Source organism: Epinephelus lanceolatus, chromosome 24 (genome assembly GCF_041903045.1).
Source record: "Epinephelus lanceolatus isolate andai-2023 chromosome 24, ASM4190304v1, whole genome shotgun sequence".
Lineage (NCBI taxonomy): Eukaryota > Metazoa > Chordata > Actinopteri > Perciformes > Serranidae > Epinephelus > Epinephelus lanceolatus.
Window position 1 is genome coordinate 20781596 of NC_135757.1, and position 16444 is coordinate 20798039.

The 16444-nt window shown below is 42.9% G+C and overlaps 1 protein-coding gene across 3 annotated transcripts in view; it reads left to right on the forward strand.

Moving 5' to 3' along the window:
• The window catches only part of LOC117250040 (poly(rC)-binding protein 3-like), a 40817-nt gene extending 35323 nt beyond the window's left edge, over nucleotides 1-5494 (forward strand). For all 3 annotated transcript variants that reach the window (XM_033615996.2, XM_033615995.2, XM_033615998.2), the window contains exon 13: nucleotides 1545-5494. In XM_033615996.2, the coding sequence (XP_033471887.1) occupies nucleotides 1545-1599 (55 nt within the window). In that variant the 3' untranslated portion in view covers nucleotides 1600-5494. The remainder of the gene's footprint in view (nucleotides 1-1544) is intronic.
• The last annotated feature ends 10950 nt before the right edge of the window (nucleotides 5495-16444 follow it).

The window sequence follows — 16444 nt, forward strand, 5'->3', positions numbered from 1 at the left end:
CTCCTGATCTACTTTTGGAGACTTTAGGGACCACGAGTAACCCTGCCTTCTCAGAGCGCAGTGTTCTGGTGGGATAATATGGCACTATGAGCTCTCTAAGATATGACGGAGCTTGACCATTTAGAGCTTTATAAGTTAACAGTAGGATTTTAAATTCAATTCTGGATTTTACAGGGAGCCAGTGCAGAGAAGCTAAAACAGGAGAAATATGATCTCGTTTCTTAGTTCCTGTTAGTACACGTGCTGCTGCATTCTGAATTAGCTGGAGAGTTTTTAAGGACTTACTAGAGCTACCTGATAATAGAGAGTTACAGTAATCCAGCCTAGAGGTAACAAAAGCGTGGACCAATTTTTCTGCATCTTTTCGGGTCAGGATAGGCCTAATTTTCGCAATATTACGCAGATGAAAAAATGCAGTCCGTGAGGTTTGTTTTAAATGAGAATTAAAAGACAAATCTTGATCAAATATTACTCCGAGGTTTCTTACGGTAGTGCTAGAGGCCAGAGCAATGCCATCTAGAGAAACTATGTCATCAGATAAAGGGTCTCTGAGTTGTTTGGGGCCAAGAACAATAACTTCAGTTTTGTCTGAATTTAACATCAGGAAATTGGTGCTCATCCAAGTTTTTATGTCTTTAAGGCAGTTATGGAGTTTAGTTAATTGATTCCTTTCTTCTGGCTTCATCGATAAATACAACTGAGTATCATCCGCATAACAATGGAAATTTATAGAGTGATTTCTAATGATGTTACCTAAAGGAAGCATATATAGAGTAAATAGGATTGGTCCGAGCACAGAACCTTGCGGAACTCCAAAACAAACTTTGGTACGTAAGGATGATTCATTATGAACGTCAACAAACTGAAAACGATCAGATAAATAAGATTTAAACCAGCTTAGTGCAGAACCTTTTAGGCTAATTAAGTGATCCAGTCTCTGCAGTAGAATTTGATGGTCAATTGTGTCAGACGCCGCACTAAGATCTAATAAAACAAGTACAGAGACAAGTCCTTTGTCTGAAGCAATCAGAAGGTCATTTGTAATTTTAACTAGTGCTGTCTCAGTGCTATGATGCACTCTAAATCCTGACTGAAATTCCTCAAATAAATTATTATCATTCATTCATTGTCATCTTTGCGTAAATGACCCATCTTCTTTACCCTCGTTTGTTTTCTACTGTTTTTGTGCAAGCCACATGATAGAAACTTCATCAACAAGCCCACCCACTTGCTGTGAATTCTTCAGACAATTACCTACTCAATCATACATTGGCTCAATTGAACAATACACAAACTTTTCACGAGGGAACCGGTAAGGTAAAGTCCATGAAATGTCCAATCCAACTAATTTGTTTATGCTCTCACATACAGCTCCTCTGGGTAATGTCTATAATTCAAGGTTTGTGGTGCATGTGTGAAATGGGCTAGTTGCTGTTAAAGTGGTCTGATGTGAAGTGATCACATGGAATCATCAATGGTAGTAGCCTTCTTGTACAGATGTAGGAAAATTACTAATTTCTTACTTTCCAATTACCCTCCCTCAGGTTTAGAGACGTGGCGGCCATGTGGAATGACCCATCTTCCATGACCACATCCTGAGATCCCTGACTGACTCCTCCGTTTGGCCCTTTCCAATGACTGACTACCGCAGACAATCCTGATGAAGCCCTTCGGACTCTGGCTCTGGCTCTCCGAAAACCCTGACCGCCTTCCCGCTCTGATTCAAAGTTGTTTATACATCAGGGAGGGTTGGGCGCTCATTTTGATTTCAGAGAGCCAAATTAAATTAACAAAAAAGAAAAAAAAAAGAAATACAAAAAATAAATTCTCTGTTGATTAGTTTTTTTAGAGAACTGTTGAAGCATGTTGAATGTTTACTAGGAACAACTTGTGTTAATCTTTCTCTTCTTTTTCTCTCTATCTATTGCTTTCTCTTTCTCTCTGTCAGTGCTGCGTCATAGAACATCGTTTAAAAGTATACACTTGTAAAAGATTGAGAATTTTTGTAGAACATAGTTATCTGCATATTACAGCTGCGCAGTGATGCTATCGGCAGAGTGTGTGGTGGGATGTAGCCAAATTATCAAATTTTGATAATATATTTCAAAAACAAAAAAAAATTGGACTGTTCTGCTTTTGTCCTAATTTGCATCTTTGTCTACTTACAAATCCAATCTCTACCCATGACTCTTTGCTGCATCACATGACCCTTTTAAGCCAATGGTATCACTCCTAGAGCCTCCCTTCTCATGTTAATTTCCTGTATTTACATTATTGCTTATATTGCATGTGTTCAGTGTCGTATCGTTGTGTATTTGAGTAAACCTGTTCAGTGTAGGTGCTCCTTTAAATGTTATAATTATATCTTTGTGCTTCCTTTCTTTTCCGCAAACTTTTTCAGCATTTTTGGCCATTCACGTCTAGTCCTACTCCCTGCCCAAATGAAAAACTTTCCAACATAGCCTCCTTCTATCAACACCAATTATTAGTATATAGATGCATGAATGGGAATTAGTGAAAAATCAGTGGCTAAAACACTAACTGAAAATTTAAATGATTGTTTACTTATTATTATACTGTATTTGTTTTGTACAAGGACTATTGTGATTTAGCACATTAGTCGACTACGCGGCGCTCATGCAATAGACTATTCAACACTTTACTCTGGACTGCCTCTGATGTGGGAGGAATTAGTTGGACTTAAAAGCCAAGTGTTGCGTCCAAACCTTTCGGCTTCCTTCCCTTGTCTCAGATAAATTACGGGTCCCTGTGAAAGCTTTAAAAGAGAGCAAAAAACAAGGGAAAGAAGCCGACTCTTCGTGGCAAAGAGGCCTAAACGTTTGGACGAAGCCGAATGGTATTTTTTGGGCCAAGGAATGTTCAGGGGTTCATTGGGGGGAACCCACGGGGCCTGGGCGGACGTGACCACTCAGTCTCTTTTTCAAGATTGTTCATCTTGTCTTTTTGTTGTCATACGGTTGATTTGACGCTTTAGGTTTGAATGTCTTTTTATTGTCAGCAACTTAATTGTTTTTATTTGAAAAAGGACAGGTTGGATGACAATTAGTACTGCTTCACTGGTTTTCAGTAAAACCAGCATGTATTTATTTATGGTGTGGTGATGCACATATGACTTTTTGTTTGTCGATCATGAAACTTAAGCTAAGTTAGTTTTGTTGTATTGTATTTAATTTGAGAGGGAGGTGTGGATGATATTTGGTATGGTTCAGTATTTCAACCATCCCTCGCGTGTTCGACTCATGAAGATGCTCTAAATACTATTGGGACAGCTTGAGTCATCTCATTTCCGAACAGCTGAGCTCAATTCAGTTTTGACATAAGACAAACAGCTGTTGAATGTTATTGTCGAATCACATGATCTACTGTCCAACACAGTAGCATTCTGCATTTTCAGTGTCTCAATTTCTTCATACATACCACTACTCTTGTTTTATTTTACAATAGCTTATGCTGAGCTTTAAGGAAAAGTTTGACATTTTGTGAAATATGCTTGTTCGCTTTCTCATCAAGAGTTAGATGAGAAGATTGATATCCCTCTGTCTGTATGCTAAATATGATCTGCTTAGCTTAGCTTAGCTTAGTTTAGCTTCGCTTAGCTTAGCTTAGCATAAAGGCTGGAAACAGAAGGGAGCATCTACCTGGCTCTGCAAAGCTAAATAAATGACTTTACCAGCTGCTAAAGCTTACTAAGTAGCATGTTAAATCTAGTGTGTTTAATCACAAGAGTCAGAGTAACAGTTTCCCCTTGTTGCAGGCTTCGTGCCAAGCTAAGTTACGCTAAATGTTCCCTGGATGTAGCTTCATATTTAGCAGGGAGCTAACTCTCTGCAAGAAAGCAAATTCAACTCTCAGAGTGCTTGAAATATTATGAAATAAATTAAATTCATGATGTCAAAGACCTATTAACCTCACAACCTAAGACCAGGCAGGCCCCAGGGGAGCACGTCAGGCTTTAAAGCCAATTTTTGTGGTGGCAAAATAGTGTAATAACAACTGCCGGGTCTGTCATATGATGCTCTGCAGTCAAAAAAGACTGTTTTCCATTGACTTTCATGGCAAAAGACACATTTGTAAATTAGTGGATGCATTTTTTGACCGTCACAACCCCCACAAAGTGTCCCGGATCAGCCATTTGGTCCATTAATATTGCAAAATCTAAAAGGGCCGCAAGATTAAATAATTTTATCCCCATTCAAGGTACCAGCAACCATCAGAGACTCCAGTAAGATAATAGTCCTGACCATGAAACAGCCTGGCACATAACTGCCCATAAACAACACGATTGTTAATAACTGAGTTTTAGAAGATCTGATAGGTGTATTTTGTTACCTTTCGATAGAGCCTGGCCAGCTGTTTACCTCTGTTTCCAGTCTTAATGCTAAGCTAAGCTAACCAGCTGCTAGCAGTAATTTCATATTAGGCATACAGACAAGACAGTGGTATTGTATTTATCTAACTCTTGGCAGGAAAGTAAATGAGCATATTTGCTTAAGTGTTGAACTTTTTCTGTAACTTTGGGTCTTAAGCGCTTTGATGACATAAATGTGATTATGTAAATGGACAAATGCTGTATCACTATACTGAACCATGCATAGTCAATGATTATTCTGCAATAATTCTTACATTTTGATGTGAACTCAAGTAGTAGTGCTAGCATTGAAATTATGAATTTGTGTTTCTTTTTATTTTGAGTTGTCATAGCTTGTACTTTAATGGGAATGTTTGTCAAATGAACTAAATGAAATTATGTTTCTGGGGGGCAAACGCTTTTTAGAACAGTTGGCTAATACCTAAGAGGGCATTCTTTCCCAAGAGTATTGTACGAGTAAAGAACATCTTCAAGGGTATTATGGCTTTTATACAACTGTTATCAATGCATGTGTACCATTGAAATGTTTGCTTCAAATTAGTACACATATGAAAGAAATAAAAACAGAAAAGCAAGGATTGCTAATGCTTATTAGCACGGTTGACACGTGCATTTGACAAAGATCTTGTTGTGTTATTTGAATTTGATCGCTATGGCAGTGTGATTTCAATAACATCAATATTCATGTGTTACTCAGTGTTTGGAAACTGTATTTACGTTTGTGTATATGCCTGAGTATACTACAACTTTGAAACAAACTGCAACTAATGCAATAATAGGGTGCAATGTGCAATTATTTATTCAGTTATTATTAGCTTAGATACAGGAGAGCTGTGTAGCTTGTTTAAAAATGTTTTTTTTATTTTAACCACATTTCATGTGGCAGCAACAACAGGAAAAGAAGAATGACTAGACATGTTTTTTCAGCTTTTGTTTTGTGTATTGCAGTTGGAGGAAAAAAAAGTGATAGAACTTTGTAACTATTTTTGATTGATTTATTTGCTATGTGCAGATCTATATTAGTTGTGGGTAATTACATAGGTTTTAATTTCAAAGTGTTGGTAAGTATAAAAACAAATAAAGTTTCATTTTTTCTTTCTGTGACTTGTTTTACTCTGGCTTCTCTTTGCTGCCTCTTTAGGAAAACGAATGACTTTAGATCATTTCGACACGATCCCTGTGCACACATTAAGGCCTGATGACCCATGAGCTGACACTGGTTTATGCCGAGCAAAAGTCCCCCTGGGGAGATTTTGATAGTTATTGAATACAGCTAATTATTGTATAGCAATGTGATTATGGTAATGAGATGATGAGGTTTAAATGGGAATCTCATCTATCCTTTAAAAAAAAAAAGGAAAAAGATAGCCACGCAATTTTACTGAAACAAACATTAAAATCAGGTAAAAAGGGCAATGAAATATTACCAGTGATACAATTTAGAGATACTTATCATTTAGAGAATGGGTTGTCAAAGTAGGGTTCCTTGTGGTCTTTAAAATTAGGAATATCTATCATTTCTTATAATTATAATCATTATCTCTAATTTAATTTTAATTTGTGCTAATTAGAGAATGACTAAGGATGACTATTCCAATCATAGCTTGCTCTCTCACCACTTTATTTCATTCGCTACAGTACAGACAGTTGGATGATTCAATAATAAATCAATGACAAAATAAATCCTCTCATATGAAGATCCCTTGGGATGAAATATTATCAAACAAGAGGCTATTTGCAATTAAGAAATGATCATTTATGCTGGGTTGCTTGACTTTGCCCCACCTTGTGCATGCAGCCACTGATTCATTGATTTCCACCTGTCTGAGTCGACATGAGAGCAGAAAGAAAAGAGAGAGTTTAGCATTTTGTCCACTTGCCTTCGTTTAGATTGGAGAGCTGGCCTTCACAGGTCCCTCTCGAGGATAGCTAAATGCTGTTTCTTCTTTTTGACAATAACGAGTGAAACAGTTGAGAGGGTTGCCATATCTGTGTATTGCAGCTGTCTGTTTACGCACAGTGGAGGCATAGCAGCTTGCTCGAGTCTGACTTAGTCAGGGGGCAGCATGCTGCGTCCCTCTAGGAGGTAGTTGCTGGCTGAAACCCGACCAAGTGTGGGGGCAGCTTGTGACATTCCTTGGGGGTTTGATTGCCTGCTCGAAACCCGACAGAGTCGGGGGGCAGATGTCCACCAACTCCTTCTCAGAGCCTGCAACCAGCTAAGCATCCTAAGTTGGCGGGTCCGGTAGTGTGGGATGGGGGCCCATCATGGTACTCCCCCACCTCCATTATTACAGTTGGGGGTGAGTGGACTGTGTCACATAGGAACTTCCCTGCTCCTGGGCCCTCTGCTGGGTTGGATAGGGGAACCCCTCCTCCCCTGGCTCGGAGGAGGAGATAGACATTATTGGCCATGGGCCCTAAGAGAATGATGAGTTCACCTCAGAGGAGCAGCAGGTTCTTTCTAAAAGCGCATGACTAGCAGTCACCTCTCCTTCATGAAATTATTGGCCGGGCTGCTTTGGCTCTGGGTCTTGACCTGCCAGCTGGTCAGGGCCCTGCCCCTTCCTGTTTCGATAATGAAACAGGGGGGCGACCCACACTGTTTCTTGTTCCTCTCCTTTCTGATTTCGAGGAGGTGGTCAGGAGTCGGTTTACAACACCGACGGCAGCATATGGCTGCGGTTGACAATCGAGGGAGGATAGGCTTTGGGCCATTGCCCCCCACGAGTCAGGCTTTGGCTGTCTTGGTGGCTCTGTCAAAGTCCCTCCTGGGCAAGGCGAACTGCCCGAGTTGAAACTGCAAGGTAATAGATGTCTTGTTGGGAAAAATGCATGGAGCCATGACAGTCCAGACACAGCTGGCAAACACGGGTGCCATACTGTCCTTGTACCAGCACCATCTGGTTGGCCAGCTAGAGGAGGAGTGTAGTACGGATCTAATAGCTGAACTACAATGTGTCTCGTCACTTGACGCTTGACAACTTGTCCCAAAGTTAATGAGAGAGCAGAGTGAAGCAGCTGACAGTGCTATGGCAAGTTTTTGGGAGGCAAGGCGCCATCTCTGGTTGTCACAGTCCATGCTGCAGCCAGAGGATAGGGCATGCCTGCTCAAACTGCCTGTTGAGCCATCTGCCTTGTTTGGGCCTGATGATTCAGCAGGGCCAGGAAGCCCGTTGCTGTGCTGAGGAGGTGTCAGGCACCTTGAAGCAAGGTCAGGGCTGGCAGAGGCCTCAGCAGCCCAAGCCCGCTTGGGGGCAGGAAGATCTGCAGGGCCTGCTGGACACAGCATGGTGAGGCAAGTTTAAATGGGGCAGAGGACATGGCAGTGGCCAAGGGCCACCCAAGCCATCCCCAGCCTTCCCTTGCCCCCCTGGGTTGTTTCAACAATGACCCAGGGGTATCGGAACTGTAAACGATACCCCTGGGTCATTGTTTCAACAGTGATCCAGGGGTATCGTTTACAGTTCCAAAGTGCTCCATCTCTGATGAGGGTGGCTGCTTTTTCCATTATTGCAGACCACCAGCATAGGAAGGTCCTGCGCTTGGAAATCTTCACTCTCGTGGCGAAGTCAGCCATCAGGGAAGTGAAGGAAGAAGATCAGCAGGCAGGATTTTATTTATTTTATTTTATTCTATTTTCTTGTTCTGAAGTGGAACGGGACACTCAGGCCTGTCTTAGACCTCAGGGGGCTGAACAAGTTCCTCAGGCTCCTGAAGTGCAAAATGTCCAGGGTCAAGCAGGCTGTCCGGGTAGGCAAAGGGGTTGCAACCGTCAACCTCAAGGATGCCTATTTTCAAATCCCAATCTGGGAGGGGCACAGGAGGTTTCTCAGGTTTTTCAGCTTCAAGGGAAAAACCTTTGAATTTTGTGTCCTCCCCTTCGGCGTCTCACTGGCACCCCGCACCTTCACCAGGTGCATGGATGCAGTCTTGGGGCCTCTGCAGCAGCAGGGTCTCAGGATACTGAACTATTTAGACAACAGGCTAATATATGCACCGACAGAGGAGCTGTGCCACCATCATGTGTCTGTGCTATTGGATCACATTCAGGGTCTGGGGCCTGTGCAGTCTCAGGCCTGCACAGACCAACAAGTTTTTAGGCATGTGGCTGGATGCCAGAGCTGGGTTGGTGATGCTGCACAGGAAAGGCAGGTTTCCATCAGGGCCTGCCTCTCTCATTTTCAGCTGGGTGCCAGGGCCACATTGCGGCTGTGGTTCCGCCTCTTGGGTCTTATGGCAGCCTCGGTACAAGTGGTGCCATTGACTCTTCTACACATGCGTCAAGTCCAGAGGCATCTCTTCAGCCTGGGGCTCTGTCCACAGAGTCAGCTGCAGGCAGCAGTGCTCATCACCGTGCAGCTTTGTGCGGACCTCAGGTGGTGGCAGGACCCAGCCAACATCTTGAGGGGGCTATGCGTGGTTCAGTACTGCGCTGTCTGGTGCTCTCTACGGATGCATCCCTGGAGGGGTGGGACGCACTCCACGACAGCAGGGGCACCAGTGGGGTCTGGAGCTCCCACTGGAAGGGCCAGCATATCAATGCTCTAGAGCTCAGAGCCATTCACCTGGCCCTCCAGCATTTTCTCCCGAGTCTGCAAGGCTATCACGTGCCAGTAAGAACCAACAGCACAGTGGCAGCAGCATATGTCAACTGAGTGAAGACATTATCTCCCCAGGCTCAAGGCTGCTCGATACCTGCTCCAATCAGTGTTAATCTAGGCTAGGTTTAGGTAGCTAAAGTTACATAGGCTAGGTTTAGGTAGCTAAAGTTTCATGGGCTAGGTTTAGGTAAGTAAGGTTATGTACATTTGTAGTTCAGGTTTAAGTAAGTAAAGTAAGGTAGTTTAGGTTTAGGTAAGTAAATGAATGTAGGTAAGGTTTAAGAAAGTAAAGTTAAGTAGGTTAGGCTAAGGCAGGGGTGTCAAACTCATTTCAGTTGGGGGGCCGCATGCAGCCCAATTTGATGTCAAGAGGGCCAGACCAGTAAAACTACCACATATTTACCACCGGATTTCAGAGTGGTACAGCAGGCCATGGGTAATGTGTTTATCAGTAAGAAGGCTGTCAAACTGACGATGGTTCAGAACTCTGGCTCGGATGTAATTAACAGTTCAGACAACCACTTCCATGACATGATCCACTCTTAACAACTTGTAACACAATGCTTCCTGGTGCAAAATACAGTGAAAAGTCCAAAAGCTGTGCCCTCCATTTGCAGCCTTTACTTTTTCTCTGAATTTTGTCACAACACCTGCTTTTTTACCGATCATTGATGGCACACTGTCTGTAGCCAGGCTGACAGCGCGGGCCAAGTCGAACTCGACCCTGTCCAGCTCTCCAACGAGAGAGTTAAAAAATGTCATTCCCCACTGTGGTGTCTGTCATTGGCACCAACTCAAGGAACTCCTTGGTTACAGTCAAACTCTCATCAACACCACAAATATGGCCAGTTGAGCAAGATCAGTAACATCCGGGCTCTTGTCAGTTGCAACCGAGAATGCAACAAATGACTTAACTTTGTCTGTAATTTGACCGTCCAAATCTCCAGCAAGATCCGAAATCCTTTCTGCCACTTAGATTCTTGTCAGATTGACAAGAATCTAAGTCGCAGAGCCTGGCGCTTGTCAGGGCACATGATTTCTGCCGCTTTGATACAGATGCTATTTTGTTAGCAATAAGGTAGCTAGGGTTTCAGCTGCATCACTGATCTCTCGGCTATGACTAAAAACTGACTGACAGACTGCTGTTTCCTCAAAACTGCCAGCAGTTCTTTTATCTTGTCTGTTCTCAGTTGTCCTTGCAAGTTCTTGTATTTTTTGCTATGATTAGTCTGATAGTGTCGTCAAATATTATATTCCTTTAGCACTGAAAGGTGCTGCAAACACACCAAGCACACTGGCTTCCCATTTACCTCTGTGAATGAATACGAACAGGTCCATTTTTCTTGGAAAATCTCACACTCCATGTCAACTTTTCTCCTTTTTGATAGACATTTTCCACCGGAGGCTCCTGCATGTAACGTTAGTCAGCGTTGACTATGTTGTCACGTGACTCACAGATCCACAACAGATCCAGCCTGGGGCTTACTACTTTTATTTGGACAGTGCGACGCCTAGTGGACAAATAAATAAATAAAGGAATAGCAGCGCATTATATTGAAAAAAAGAAGGAATTTATGCAATTTTCACACTTTTCAAAGTCATCCTGAGGACCGGACCTTTTGGCAGGCCGGTTCTGGCCCGCGGCCCGTATGTTTGACACCCCCTGGACTAAGGTAAGTAAACTAAGGTAGATCAGTTACGTAATATAGGTTTAAGGAGATAAAGTGAGGTAGGTTAGGTTAAGGTAAGTAAAGATACATAGGTTAGGGTTAGGGTTAAGGTAAATTAAGCTAAGTCGGTTAGGTTTATGAAAGTAAAGTTATGAAGGTTACGTTAAAAGAAACAGTTTAAATAGTTGGATGTCATCACATTACCTTTTTAAAGTAAAGGTACGTTCTTAAAGTAATGTGACAAAGTAATGACATACCTTAAAATAACTCAAAGTTCACTTTCAGTTTCACACAGGACACAAATACTGGTCTGCTGGGGAAAAGTTCTGTTTGTTTGACAATCCACCACCACAACCTGTCTCCTTATGTGGACTTTCATCATTTATACTAGTGCCTTCTTGACTTCCATCAATGCCTTGATCATGTGATTGCAGTCTACTCAATTCTGTGCTGCATTACTTTTCATAAGTATGCGTACAAACAGTCCATGAGAGTCTGTGATTTTGCTCTTCTAAAACATTATCCAGATTTCCATCCAAATGTATATTAAATCTTTTTTTGTAAATTTCCAGAAATGTGGTAAAAGAAAATGCAAATTAATGTGCATTTTCAAAACCAAAAAAAAAAAACCCGTAACCTTTAACTCTGATGACCTGAGCTCATTTCACATTTCTTACAAATATTTTTACTGATGATGCTCGGTTGAAGTTTATCCAGGAAGGCCACCTGGCTAGGGCACTCATAAAAAGCTTTGTATAATTTATCCATAACCTTTTGTCCAAAAAGTTTACTTCCCCCAATGCATTTACTTCTCTTTTTTAAGCTCACTTCCAAAACCTTCATACAAACAGTGCAATACGCTCTCACTCATACTATGGTCACGCCTAAATTTGTTCCTTTCATCCCTTCCTCTAAGAAAAACAATCATATTTCTGACACTTTAAACCAGCTTACTGGTAACTTCCTTGTCAATGTCCACAGTCACACACAACTGTATAGACGTCACTTGTCACTCTAAAATTAGTGAGCAACAGACAGATCCAAAGGTTTCTCTCCTCTGCAGTGAAAGACTTGATATGAGCTGGCTCACCTTTGAACCTTTAAATTGCTTTCCTAGAGTGGATGTTGAACTTCCAGACCTCAGGCAGCTCCCGGGCAGCTCTCCAAGAGCATGTGATACACCATCTTCTGCACTGTCAAATTATGCATCTATAGAACTTTGCTTGGATTAGGCAGAAGTACAACAGATAAATCCAAGGGGCAATTTTCCCTTTCTTTAGCTCTGCTAATACCGTTGTGAACCTGACAGTGTTTGCATTAAAGAAAAAAAAACAACACAGGATTTTGAGAGGATTTCTTCATCTGAACCTCAGGACACATCCAGAAGGATATTTTGTTCTGTGTCTGGATTTGTTCGGAGGCTGAGAAGATCCTCAAGGGCAGAACGCTGGTCTTATTATACAGTGTATGGTGGAGCAGAGAAATCATGCATGATGGCCAGAATAGCACTGAGTTTATAACAGAACAGTGATAGCTTAAAAGAGGGAGGTTAGAGAGAAGTTTCATGCTTCTGAGAAGGGGATGCCCACAGTTTTAGTTAAACGAATTATGGTTCCTGGGTTCGGGGCTGGATTCAAGGGTAGATTAAGAACATTTTGAGCCAGGAAGCTGTCTGAAAGGTTGATAGGTAGGCAGGGGATACCACTGGCAGAGATCCAGCGCAGAGCTTTCAGAGAGTTTAACGGGCTGCCCCTGCAGCTGACCAAGAGCCTGACTGAGGAATCAGGTCCTGCCACACAGAAGTTATGACAAATTGATTAACATTCTGCCACTGAATAACAGAAAGTCACAGGGTATTAACTTATATTAATATATATATATATATATATATATACATGTCAGCACTACAGCATAGAATTTAAAGCTGGGGAAGGCAGAAATCTGGAAAGGCAAACAGAGCAGCAGAAATTGAAAATCCTCTTTCCTCCTGCACCTCTCTTCTCTCTGTCCCAAGCCCCTCCCACAAGATATATATGCACGCACTTCATACACAAATCCAGTGTTCCATTGATCGATTGACATTGGTTTATTTAATCTTATTCAGTTATAGTGTAGCTATAATATAGCATTATATTTAGTGCGGCACGGTGGTGTGGTGGTTAGCACTCTCGCCTCACAGCAAGAGGGTTGCCGGTTCAATCCCGGGCGTGGGAGCCCTTCTGCGCGGAGTTTGCATGTTCTCCCCGTGTCAGCGTGGGTTCTCTCCGGGCGCTCCGGCTTCCTCCCACAGTCCAAAGACATGCAGATTGGGGACTAGGTTAATTGATAACTCTAAATTGTCCGTAGGTGTGAATGTGAGCGTGAATGGTTGTTTGTCTCTATGTGTCAGCCCTGTGATAGTCTGGCGACCTGTCCAGGGTGTACCCTGCCTCTCGCCCGATGTCAGCTCCAGCCCCCCCGCGACCCTCAAAAGGATGAAGCGGTTAGAAGATGAATGAATGAATTTAGTTTAGTTCACTCAACACCTCCTTGCCACGCTCTCTCTGTTTATCAGACCACAAATGAGGTAAGAATAGGGTAGCAAGCCACCCCACAGTCCTTCTGCCTTGCTCCTCACCACTTTGGACTGCTTCCCCGGGTGAAGAGTGGGCAGCAGCTCAGGAGATGGACCTTTAGACCCCGATCACACAGAAAGTGTTTTGCAACCACCCCATCACCTCCTTACCCTAACCTTCCTGTGTAATCAATCTACTGTTTTGTTTTCTCATAGTAATTCATAGCTAGTTCCTAAAATGTTCAGGCAGAGGGTACTTGCTGTAGCTCTGGTTGAGGGTGACAGGCTGTCAGCAAATATTTTGTTTGGCACAGGGAAACGGAAATCTGTGTGGATACACGAGACCCTAAAAAAAAGGGTAGATCACAGGGAGTACCACCAGTTGGTCCAGTTGCTTCACCTTGATGCTGGCCATTTCCAAGCATGTTTTAGGATGACTCGGGGCAGTTTGACAACCTGCCATCTATCATCGGGCCGTATAGCTCTGGTTATCCAGCAAATGCTACCACCACTTTCTCCTTCAATCAATCAATCAATCAATCAATTTCATTTATAAAGCCCAATATCACAAATCACAATTTGCCTCAGAGTGCTTTACAGCAAAAGACATCCCTCTGTCCTTAGGACCCTCGCAGCGGATAAGGAAAAACTCCCCCAAAAAAACCTTTAACGGGGGGAAAAAAAATGTCATTGTTTACCAACTATAAACTTGATCTCGTGACCACCACAGATGGCCCACCTCTCAGATCATCAGATTGGACAATGGGAAAAAAAAGTGGAGATGGCATAGGCGCTTTTCTGCTCTGAGTTGAAGTTTTTTCAACTTGAGGAGGTCAGAGTGCTCCAGTAAAAACACCAGAAATGCAAGGTGCGTTGCAACACAAAAACCTTTCTGTGTGATCGGGCCCTTAGCCAGTGGTTGTAGGGGTTTGAAATCAGCCAGCACAAACCTCCCAGCACTGGGTGTCAGAGCAGGCTGGTGGCTGGCGGCAGCATCAGGTCTAACCAGTGTAACAGCAGAACTAGGAAGTTTGGTGATCTGGCGTAGAGTTAAGGCCATCCAGTCCCTCAGAGCAGAGGGCCTGCATCTGATGGCTCTGGTTATGGTGACAGGCAGCAGTAGTTGTGCATGTGTGCTTTGTGTTTTGTCCCTTTACGGTTTATCGTCTTTTATCCTTTATCCTTTACCAACCTGTGTGTGTACGGTAGGAAGCAACAATCATGATGACTCACCCTCTGGTGGTATACTTTTTGGTCCTTTTGACACTTTTTTGGCCCTTTTTGGGTGGACTCTGAGTACCAAGCACGTCTGCAGTATGGTCGGGAATTCCTCCTCCTCCTGCGGGACTCCGGTGTGGGCTCCATGGAACCCTCCACAGTTCTCCCCGTGGATATTCTCCGGATAGAGACCTCCACGGCAAATGTCCAGTCACTCCGCAGCAAAATTGACGAGCTTCAGGCTAATATCTGGCGGAGTATAAAAGCGCTTGTGTCCTTGCACTGACAGAAACCTGGTTGAAGGATTATAACCTGCAGTCTGACTTGGAGATTGAGGACTTTGAAGAGCCCATTCATTTGGACAGAGTCTCCACGGTGACAGGCAAATCACTCGGTGGAGGCTTATATCTTTACGTGAATAAAAACTGGTGTAACTCTTTGGGCCGGCTCTACTAAGATCCCAATTTGTGTGTACTAACTTGCCTGCGCAATCTAGAATTTTGCGCGTGGGGCTGAACCGCGGTTTGCGGGTGATTTACTAAGAGTGATTGGGTAAATGACAAGAGGTGCAAACGTGTTGGAGACACCCTATTTAAATGAGGGTTTTGCGTGTTGTATGGTTTGCAGCATGGCGAGTTTGGAGAGAAAGAGCAAAGTGAAATTCGACCCTAAGGAATTAGAGGTGTTGCTAGATGAGGCCAATAAACACTTAAATGAGCTCAGGGCTGCCCCTGACCAAACTGGGGCCCTAAGCGAAATTTTATTTGGAGGCCCCCATCCCAAATGTATCATAGGTACAAAATGACCATACAACAACTTGCCATTTAACTTGACAACCTTTACTGGCAATAACAAATGTACTGTAGATACAGTAGTTTGGCTGTATGAGTCAAATAAAATAAAAAATTCAACCTGAAATAAATAAATAAATATTAAATAAAAATAACTTCAAACTGAAATAAATAAATAAACAAATAGCCATCAATTACTCATCAAAAGAAAGTAACTTCCACCACCTCAATCCCCCACCCTTGATGAAACACTGAAAATAAAATAAAAGACGGAGACAGGTTTTTCCTATTTAAACTTATTTTGTTATATTTCTCCCTCTCCCCTCTCTGGAGGCGTCCGATCTCCCTCAACCCTCCGCCTCTCCCACCTTAATTAAACACTGAAAACAGAAATAAAATACAGAGACATTCTTTTCTATTTTCATCTTATTTAGCTATACAGTATTTTTCCCTCTACCCTCTCTGGGAGCATCCGACCTCCTGGCCCCGCACATACCCCCGAGGCTCGGGTCTCCCCCTCTGTGGAGCCCGCCCGCCCTCCCGTCCCCGCACATACTCCTGAGGCTCTTTTGGACGACATGTCGACAACTCTTCACCTGCTGCAGCTCTGCAAGTGCCTGCCAGCGCACCCCTCTGATTGTTCAGATGTCGAGTGCTGTCAATCACTGCAGCGACGCATGGGCGGTCAGGTTTCTTCTCTCCTTCCTCGAGCTGATTCTACGCGCGCCTCACGGTAGCGCATGTGCGCATCCATTGTGCATATGCGCAAATGACTGACTGTCTCACAAAGGAACGCTATATGGGAAGAAATCTGTGACCAACAGCCAGGGACCGGAGAGGTGCGCACGGTGGGCAAGTTCCACCTGTGTAAAAGGAAACACAAATAATACACTCAACTGTCACGTTTAAGTTTTCTTATATTGGCTGTGAATATTCATTTTGTGTAAAATAGGCTATACGATAAAGAACTGTTTAGTTTTGTTTTTTGCCACAATAAATGTTAGAGCTATAGCCTGATATATTTTGTGACTGAAACAATGTGTCTTTGATATGATGTTGCGTGGCTTAACATAATTAGACGTTAATGAGACTGAGTATTTCGTTTGATAATAATGTTTGGAATATAAAAAGTGATTTCAATCATCTTTTTTTCATAAATGTTGATTTGCTTAACTTTGCGATGCTCTGCAGTTTATTGGGTCACACTAGCACTTGTA